At 50.5% G+C, this 9,897-nt stretch overlaps 1 protein-coding gene across 3 annotated transcripts in view; it reads left to right on the top strand.

The window, feature by feature from the left end:
* Window positions 1–645: 645 nt before the first annotated feature.
* Window positions 646–9,897, top strand: part of DYNC2H1 (dynein cytoplasmic 2 heavy chain 1) — an 852,364-nt gene continuing 843,112 nt past the window's right edge. For 2 of the 3 annotated variants that reach the window (XM_075337458.1, XM_075337455.1), the window contains exons 1-2: window positions 647–956; window positions 5,117–5,287. In XM_075337458.1, coding sequence (XP_075193573.1) covers window positions 774–956; window positions 5,117–5,287 — 354 coding nt within the window. In that variant the 5' untranslated portion in view covers window positions 647–773. Of the gene's footprint in view, window positions 957–5,116; window positions 5,288–9,897 lie in introns of all 3 variants that reach the window. The other variant, XM_075337457.1, reaches the window with a different exon arrangement.

Raw genomic sequence — 9,897 nt, 5'->3', positions numbered from 1 at the left:
ATTAAGAGGTAGTGGAGAAGGAGGAAGAGGTGGTGGGGGAGGTGGGGAAGGAGGAAGAAGAGGTGGTGGAGGAGGAGGTGGTGGTGGAGAAGGAGGAAGAGGTGGTGGAGGAGGAAGATGAGGTGGTGGAGGAGGAAGATGAGGTGGTGGAGGAAGAAGAAAAGGTGGTGGGAGGAGGAGAAGGTGGTGGAAAAGAGGTGGTGGAGGAGGAAAAAGAGATGGTGCAGAAGGAGGAAGAAGTGAAGGAAAAGGTAGTGGAAGAGGAGGAAGTGGTGAAGAAGGAAGAAGAGTTGGTGGTGGAGGAGAAGGAGGAAGAGGTGATGGTGGAAGAGGTGGTGGAGAAGGAGGGGGAGGGGTGGTGGAGTAAGAAGTAATGGAGGAAGAAGAGGTGGTAGAGGAGGAAGACGTGGGGGAAGTGGAAGAGGAGAAAGTGGTGAAGGAGGAAGAGGTGGTGATGGTGGAGAAAAAAGAAGAGGTGGAGAAGGAGGAAGAAGTGGTGTTGGAGGAAGTGAAAGAAGAGGTGTTGAGGAGGGAGAAGTGTAGGAGGACATTCTCCCCTCTTGTGTGCGTCTTCTGCTTGTGCGAGCGCGCCTCCTGCTTGTACTGCGTGCGCGCACGCCTCCTGCATTTGTAGTGCGCACGCGCGTCTTTACGTTGCCGCCATCTTGGCTGTGGCAGTTGCGGGCCAATGTCGTTGCTATGGTAGCAGCTCTTCAACAACCCCCTGTCGCCGGATAAGTAGTGTCAGGCCTCCGGTGTGTGTAGCGGGGAAGATGCCGCTGGCGGCTGCGGAGGACCGGAGGAAGGAGTTCATCCTCAGCTCTGTGCACAACTACTTTGGGCTGCCCGGAGAGCGGCCGTCTGACTGTGCGGAGCTGGACCGCTTTCTGGATGATGGAAACGAGTTTATCCTGTCAGCGAGGAGAACCGGGGCCCGGGTGCTGCTCACCAATAAGGTGCGTGACATACAGGCCGGGGGTCCTCAGTGCTGCTCCAGGGGTCCCCTCAGTGCTGCTCCAGGGGTCCCCTCAGTGCTGCTCCAGGGGTCCCCTCAGTGCTGCTCCAGGGGTCCCCTCAGTGCTGCTCCAGGGGTCCCCTCAGTGCTGCTCCAGGGGTCCCCTCAGTGCTGCTCCAGGGGTCCCCTCAGTGCTGCTCCAGGGGTCCCCTCAGTGCTGCTCCAGGGGTCCTCTCAGTGCTGCTCCAGGGGTCCCCTCAGTGCTGCTCCAGGGGTCCCCTCAGTGCTGCTCCAGGGGTCCCCTCAGTGCTGCTCCAGGGGTCCCCTCAGTGCTGCTCCAGGGGTCCCCTCAGTGCTGCTCCAGGGGTCCCCTCAGTGCTGCTCCAGGGGTCCCCTCAGTGCTGCTCCAGGGGTCCCCTCAGTGCTGCTCCAGGGGTCCCCTCAGTGCTGCTCCACGGGTCCCCTCAGTGCTGCTCCAGGGGTCCCCTCAGTGCTGCTCCAGGGGTCCCCTCAGTGCTGCTCCAGGGGTCCCCTCAGTGCTGCTCCAGGGGTCCTCTCAGTGCTGCTCCAGGGGTCCCCTCAGTGCTGCTCCACGGGTCCCCTCAGTGCTGCTCCACGGGTCCCCTCAGTGCTGCTCCAGGGGTCCCCTCAGTGCTGCTCCAGGGGTCCCCTCAGTGCTGCTCCAGGGGTCCCCTCAGTGCTGCTCCAGGGGTCCCCTCAGTGCTGCTCCAGGGGTCCCCTCAGTGCTGCTCCAGGGGTCCCCTCAGTGCTGCTCCAGGGGTCCCCTCAGTGCTGCTCCAGGGGTCCCCTCAGTGCTGCTCCAGGGGTCCCCTCAGTGCTGCTCCAGGGGTCCCTCTATACTGCTCCAGGAGTCCTCGGCACCGCTCCAGGGGTCCACCAATTGTTCACCCCCCAGACATGATTCCTGCTGTTCTCCCCTGCAGATGGAGTGGAATCCTGGGCTGCACCCCGCATCCCAATCCATAAGTGTAGGGAGATTCTCATCTGTTCTGGCTTGGAGATGGACGTCTCCTGCATTATTTATCATATCTGTTATCTTTAGTGCACAAAGTATAACTTACACAATGATATAGAATAAAAAATGAATAAACAGAATAATAATACACGGGGATAATACACACAGTGACAGTGCAGGGATAACACACACAGTGACAGTGCAGGGATAATACACACAGTGACAGTGCAGGGATAATACACACAGTGACAGTGCAGGGGTAACACACACAGTGACAGTGCAGGGGTAACACACACAGTGACAGTGCAGGGATAACACACACAGTGACAATGCAGGGATAACACACACAGTGACAGTGCAGGGATAACACACACAGTGACAGTGCAGGGATAACACACACAGTGACAGTGCAGGGATAACACACAGTGACAGTGCAGGGATAACACACACAGTGACAGTGCAGGGATAACACACACAGTGACAGTGCAGGGATAACACACACAGTGACAGTGCAGGGATAACACACACAGTGACAGTGCAGGGATAACACACACAGTGACAGTGCAGGGATAACACACACAGTGACAGTGCAGGGATAACACACACAGTGACAGTGCAGGGATAATACACACAGTGACAGTGCAGGGATAACACACACAGTGACAGTGCAGGGATAATACACACAGTGACAGTGCAGGGATAATACACACAGTGACAGTGCAGGGATAACACACACAGTGACAGTGCAGGGATAACACACACAGTGACAGTGCAGGGATAACACACACAGTGACAGTGCAGGGATAATACACACAGTGACAGTGCAGGGATAACACACACAGTAACAGTGCAGGGATAACACACAAAGTGACAGTGCAGGGATAATACACACAGTGACAGTGCAGGGATAATACACACAGTGACAGTACAGGGATAACACACACAGTGACAGTGCAAGGATAACACACACAGTGACAGTGCAGGGATAATACACACAGTGACAGTGCAGGGATAATACACACAGTGACAGTGCAGGGATAATACACACAGTGACAGTGCAGGGATAATACACACAGTGACAGTACAGGGATAATACACACAGTGACAGTACAGGGATAATACACACAGTGACAGTGCAGGGATAATACACACAGTACAGGGATAACACACACAGTGACAGTGCAGGGATAATACACACAGTGACAGTGCAGGGATAATACACACAGTGACAGTACAGGGATAATACGCACAGTGACAGTGCAGGGATAATACACACAGTGACAGTGCAGGGATAACACACACAGTGACAATGCAGGGATAACACACACAGTGACAGTGCAGGGATAACACACACAGTGACAGTGCAGGGATAATACACACAGTGACAGTGCAGGGATAATACACACAGTGACAGTACAGGGATAATACGTACAGTGACAGTGCAGGGATAACACACACAGTGACAGTGCAGGGATAACACACACAGTGACAATGCAGGGATAACACACACAGTGACAGTGCAGGGATAACACACACAGTGACAGTGCAGGGATAACACACACAGTGACAGTGCAGGGATAACACACACAGTGACAGTGCAGGGATAACACACACAGTGACAGTGCAGGGATAACACACACAGTGACAGTGCAGGGATAACACACACAGTGACAGTGCAGGGATAACACACACAGTGACAGTGCAGGGATAACACACACAGTGACAGTGCAGGGATAACACACACAGTGACAGTGCAGGGATAATACACACAGTGACAGTGCAGGGATAACACACACAGTGACAGTGCAGGGATAATACACACAGTGACAGTGCAGGGATAATACACACAGTGACAGTGCAGGGATAACACACACAGTGACAGTGCAGGGATAACACACACAGTGACAGTGCAGGGATAACACACACAGTGACAGTGCAGGGATAATACACACAGTGACAGTGCAGGGATAATACACACAGTGACAGTGCAGGGATAACACACACAGTAACAGTGCAGGGATAACACACACAGTGACAGTGCAGGGATAATACACACAGTGACAGTGCAGGGATAATACACACAGTGACAGTACAGGGATAATACACACAGTGACAGTGCAGGGATAATACACACAGTGACAGTACAGGGATAATACACACAGTGACAGTACAGGGATAATACACACAGTGACAGTGCAGGGATAACACACACAGTACAGGGATAATACACACAGTGACAGTGCAGGGATAACACACACAGTACAGGGATAATACACACAGTGACAGTACAGGGATAATACACACAGTGACAGTGCAGGGATAATACACACACAGTGACAGTGCAGGGATAACACACACAGTGACAGTGCAGGGATAATACACACAGTGACAGTGCAGGGATAATACACACAGTGACAGTACAGGGATAACACACACAGTGACAGTGCAGGGATAACACACACAGTGACAGTGCAGGGATAACACACACAGTGACAGTGCAGGGATAACACACACAGTGACAGTGCAGGGATAACACACACAGTGACAGTACAGGGATAACACACACAGTGACAGTGCAGGGATAACACACACAGTGACAGTGCAGGGATAACTCACACAGTGACAGTACAGGGATAATACACACAGTGACAGTGCAGGGATAACACACACAGTGATGTCACTATAATTAGTAATGGAGGTCTGGTGCTTGGTATAGGCTCCATAATAAATCTTTACATAATTACACCTGATGACTATGTGGAGATGGACCTTTCTTCTTGGGCTCCATTGTTTGCTACCCAGGATGTTACCCCAGTGGATACGGGGAGTCTTTATTTGGAAGCCATATAGTGGAGATGATTTTTCTTCTATTGAGGTGTCTGAAAATATCAATAAAAGTTCTGTACAGAGTTGATGTCTCTGATTAATTAATCATTACACACATTTAATACTTTGATTTTTTTTTTTTGATGAATTGAGTCTGCACTTACAAAGCTCGGCGATGCTTTCACTTCTTGATGGCAGCGACACTTTCCAGTACTTGCTGTCCATCGGTGGATGGCCCATTCAGGACAATAGATGGATCCAGTGTAGACAGGTCGCCCACTGTAGGGGGGGGTTTACAGCCAATGTGCAGAATACGGTGTTATGACTGTGCTGATGCGTTTCTGCTTCTCTCTTTGTAGGTTGAACCTGGAGATAGCAAAGAGAAGGTTCTTGTGTTCTTTAAAATCCGACCAGAAGTCATCACTGAGGTCAACCTTCATGAAAACGTCCTAGTTTCCTCCATGTTGGATTCTCCTATTAATACGCTGTACCAGGCGGTCAGGCAAATATTTGTCCCATTGTTACTGAAGGTTAGTAGCAGACAGATGCATATAAAGGCAATACCAGAATAAATGCATGAAAGAAAATGCAAGGTTTCTTTTCTTATCTACTGTAAGGGTAACACGACCATGATTGTACATGGTGCAGTGGAGACACCACCTCACTGGTCTCTATGGGGTTAATTGTTGCCTCAACATTAGTGATGAGCCACCCCCCTAGTGTTCAAGTTCGGTTCGGTTCGTCGATAGGCGGGTGTGTTCGTCGAACGTTCGTTGAACACCTTCGAACCCCATTGACAACAATGGCAGGCAAACACAAACACATAGAAAACACCTTCTAAGGTGTCCAAAAGGTGACAAACAACTCAGAAAACACCACAAACACATGGAAAAGTGACAAGTACATATACTCATGCTGGAACAAAAGAGCTGGACGAGTAAAAAGAGGAGAAGACACAAATATAGGCATGTCATGCCCTTCTAAAATCATGTAAAACACAGCAAGGGGATTCCAAGTAGAGTCTCCCTTTTTTCCAAAAATTGGGCCACAGACACCACTTAAGTGGCATCAATTGTCCCACAGTTGTAAACTTAACATGTTGATTTGCATGAAGCACAATCAAAAATCCACAAGCCTTTACTCTCCCCAGGATGACACAGGGGTAGTAAAGTCTTTGCGGATCCATGACTTCTTCCTCCTCTTAATGAACGTTAGTCTGTCCACATTGTCACTGGATAGACGCATGCGCTTATCTGTCAGCACACACGAGGCAGCACTGAAGACACGTTCCGAGAGAATGCTGGGTGCGGGACACGACAAGATATCCAAGGCGTAAGTGGCGAGCTCAGGCCATTTTTCCAGATTGGAAGCCCAAAATGAGCAAGGCTCAAGTTGCAGAGTCATGGCATCGATATTCATTTGGAGATACTCCTGTATCATCCTCTCCAGCCGTTGACTATGTGTCCGACTTCTTGTCTCTTGTGGCCTTGCAAAGGAAGGTCTAAAAAATTCATGAAAGATTCCATAAAATTGCTGTTATCAGCACCAGATACGGTGTTGCTGGTACGGTTTGACTGATGATGACTTGACAGTCCCATGGTCGGCAAGTTAGAACTGTGAGATTCACTCTGTGCAGCACTGGTGTTTAGTGGAAAAGCCGAGCTAAGATTGCGTAACACCTTCTGCTGATACTCCTGTATACGTGCGTCCCTTTCTATGGCAGGACTTATTTTGCCAAATTTTGTGTTGTACCGGGGATCTAAGAGTGTTGCAACCCAGTAGTCAGCATTACTTTTAATTCTGACAATCCAAGGGTCATTTTGTAGGTAGTGCAGCAAGAAGGCGCTCATGTGTCTTGCGCATCCAGGAGGACCAAGTCCACGCTGTGTTGGTGGCGGCGAGGTGAGAATCATGCCTCCTTCCTCTGCCCTCTCCCCCCCCCCCCAACATCGCACAACAGAAATGTGATCAAGGTCTCCCTCATCTGCTGAGTCTTCCACACCCATCGCCAGTTCGTCCTCCATTTCTTCATGTTCTCCTGCACCTTCCTCAACAGTTTGGCTGCTACCATGCGCCCTTGTTAATCTCTCTCCCCCACTGTCCCATGCCTGCCGCCTTGGTGATGCTGAACGTCTGGACCTTTGTAGATCTTGGTATCCCTTCTGCATATGAATCCTCCTGTACTTCCTCCCCTTCCTCTTGTCCCACCACCTGACTCCGAATAGTGTTTAGCGTGTGCTCCAGCATGTAAATGAATGGAATTGTCACGCTGATAATGGCATTGTCAGCGTTAAACATTTTCGTCGCCATGTCAAAACTGTGCAGAAGGGTGCATAGGTCCTTGATCTGAGACCACTCCAGCATCGTGATCTGCCCCACCTCTGCATCTCTTTGGCCCAGGCTATACGTCATAACATATTGCACCAGGGCTCGGCGGTGCTGCCACAGTCGCTGCAACATGTGGAGCATTGAATTCCAGCGTGTCGGCACATCGTATTTCAGGCGATGAACCGGCAGGCTGAAAGACTTCTGGACCGATGCAAGTCGTTCAGCTGTGGCGTGTGAACGGCGGAAGTGAGCACATAGTGACCGTGCCCTGTGCAGAAGCCGATCTAGGCCGGGATAGTGAGTTAAAAATTGATGGACAACGAGGTTCAACACGTGAGCCATACAAGGCACGTGTGTCACCTTGCCCCGGCGAAAGGCCGCACCCAGGTTTGCAGCATTGTCACACACGGCCTTCCCTGGCTGCAGGTTGAGTGGAGACAACCATTGACGAAACTCGGTCTCCAGAGCTAACCGTCCACAACTCCTCAGCAGTGTGACTCACATTTCAACTTAAAGACCGCCTGATGCCATTGATCTCTGCTGCCAGCATAGTAAGGAGGTGTGCGGGATTCCTTGTGCGCAGTTACAACGCGGGTGGCCTGACCAGACAGGCTATGGGCGGAGGTGGAGCACCCAGACGAGGTGGAAGAGGCAGGAGCAGTTGAGGAACTTCTAAATACAGAGGATTGGTCAGACCAGAGAGCAAGGAGGGGGAAAAGATACCCCATATGAAATGTTCAAGGAAACACTTCAAACTTAATCAGGTGCAAAAAATATGAGCAATCTTTATTGGGTACAAAAGATCCAGGTAAAATAACACCAGAGCAGTGATCCAGGGGATTACAAAGGATTAAATATGAGGCCAGGTAAAAAGATAAAAACCCAGAGCACACATAGGGGCAGTCAGGTCAGAAGAATCACCATGAGAGGAAACTGCATAGTCAGCTCACACATGTGGAGAGAAACTCCCAGTAAGGAACACATGTGGACATATAAACATTGCATAGTTTACTTACTCATGGTGAGACCTCAGCAGACCGGACGCCACCGCACACCGACGCGTTTCGTATCTTCTTCAGGGCAGTGCGACATCCAGAGGATTGGTGCACAACTCGTGGGGACGGCAAGACTTGTACAGCAGACCGTTCTCCATCTCTCACCATAGTTACCCAGTGCCCAGTTAGCGACATGTAACGCCCCTGTCCATGCTGACTGGTCCAAGTATCTATGGTGAAATCCTCCCTGTCACACAGAGTTTCTCAAGGAAGCGGTGATGTTGTGTGCGACATGCTGGTGTAGCGCAGGCACACCTTTCTGCTACTGGGGCACTGCAATGGACATAAGGTCTCGAAAATCCTCTGTGTCCACCAGGCGGAAAGGTAGCATTTCTGTAGCCAACAGCTTGCAGATGGTGAAAGTCAACCTCTTAGCTTTAGCATGGCTAGGACGAAATGATCTTTTACTTGTCCACATCTGAGGGACCGATGGCTGGCTGCTGTGCTGAGACTGCGTTGAGTAGGTTGTCCCTGGAAAACTGCTGGTCTGTGAGGAAAGTGCAGGCGGAGACATAATGTTGCCTTTATCCAAAGTGCTCTCAATGTCTGAGAGAGCTCTACACCAGCAGCTGTTTCCACTTCCAAAACAACTGACGACCTGCCAATCACACTGCCTGTTGCGGTTAAAGAGGTGGAAGGTCTGCGTCGAAAAGCATGTGTGACTGCTGTCCCCACAGGCATAGAGGATGAAGAGCGCGCGGATGCACTTGAAGGGGAAGACGGTGGTTGGCCCGCTCTGCTAGGCCGCATTGTAGCACAGTGAGCTTCCCACTGCGACTTATGCTTCATATTCATGTGACGGTTCATGGACGAAGTAATCAAACTAGTGAGGTTTTGGCTTCTACTTAGAGATTTGACGACAAATCTTACAGATGACATGATTTGGGAGATCCTTTGCGATGTCAAAAAAGTACCAGGCTAGGCAAGGCTTAAAGCCCATGCGACCTGCAGAGCCACCCCGACTTGTGCTCAGAGGCAGAGTTGTGGCTGAGGATGCAGTTGTTGACGTGCTTCCAGTACTCCGTCTGTGTCCAGGAAGGCGCAAGCTAACCTCGTCATCAGTCACATCCTCCTCCACCGCCTCTGCTGACCTCATGGAGTGTGTGTCTGTGGGTTGACAGTAAGTGGGATCTACAACCTCATCAGCACCCTGTGTGTTTGCACTCCCCTCTTCCGCAGAGCCAACCTCTTCCTGCCCTGACCGAATAGATAAGTTGTCATTCCAATCAGGTATCTGAGTCTCCTCGTCATCAGCATGTTCAGCATTGTCTCCACCAAGAGGAGTTACAGTTTGGGAATGAGGGTCTATATTATGCTCAGAACCTTCATCTGGGCTTGAATCTGACTCACAAAGCTTCTGGGCATCAGTGCAGATCAATTCCTTCTCTGGACTCACTGTAGCTTTGGAGCAGACCTCTGATTCCCAGGCTATAGTGTGACTGAACAGCTCTGCAGACTCCCCCATCTCTGTTACCCCATACTCTGCAGGGTGGGTGGAGTCTTAAGAGCTATTAGAAAGTAAGTGCGATTGGGGTGACAACTCAGAGGACTGGAGTCTTTGGGATGTTGAAGTAGAGGTGGAGGAGAGGCCACTTGATGGAGCATTTGAGATCCATTCAAGCATCTGCTGTTTTTGTGCCTCATCTACCTTTGGTAGAAATGATCGTTTCCGTAACAAATGGATCATATCAGATTGTCCACGGAAAGTAGTAGACACCTTACTTTTGCTGGAAGATGGCCTTTCTTCAGCAGATGTT

This window comes from Anomaloglossus baeobatrachus, chromosome 2, assembly GCF_048569485.1.
Source record: "Anomaloglossus baeobatrachus isolate aAnoBae1 chromosome 2, aAnoBae1.hap1, whole genome shotgun sequence".
In the NCBI taxonomy this organism is placed as follows: domain Eukaryota; kingdom Metazoa; phylum Chordata; class Amphibia; order Anura; family Aromobatidae; genus Anomaloglossus; species Anomaloglossus baeobatrachus.
This window is presented reverse-complemented; position numbering and strand designations above follow the sequence as displayed.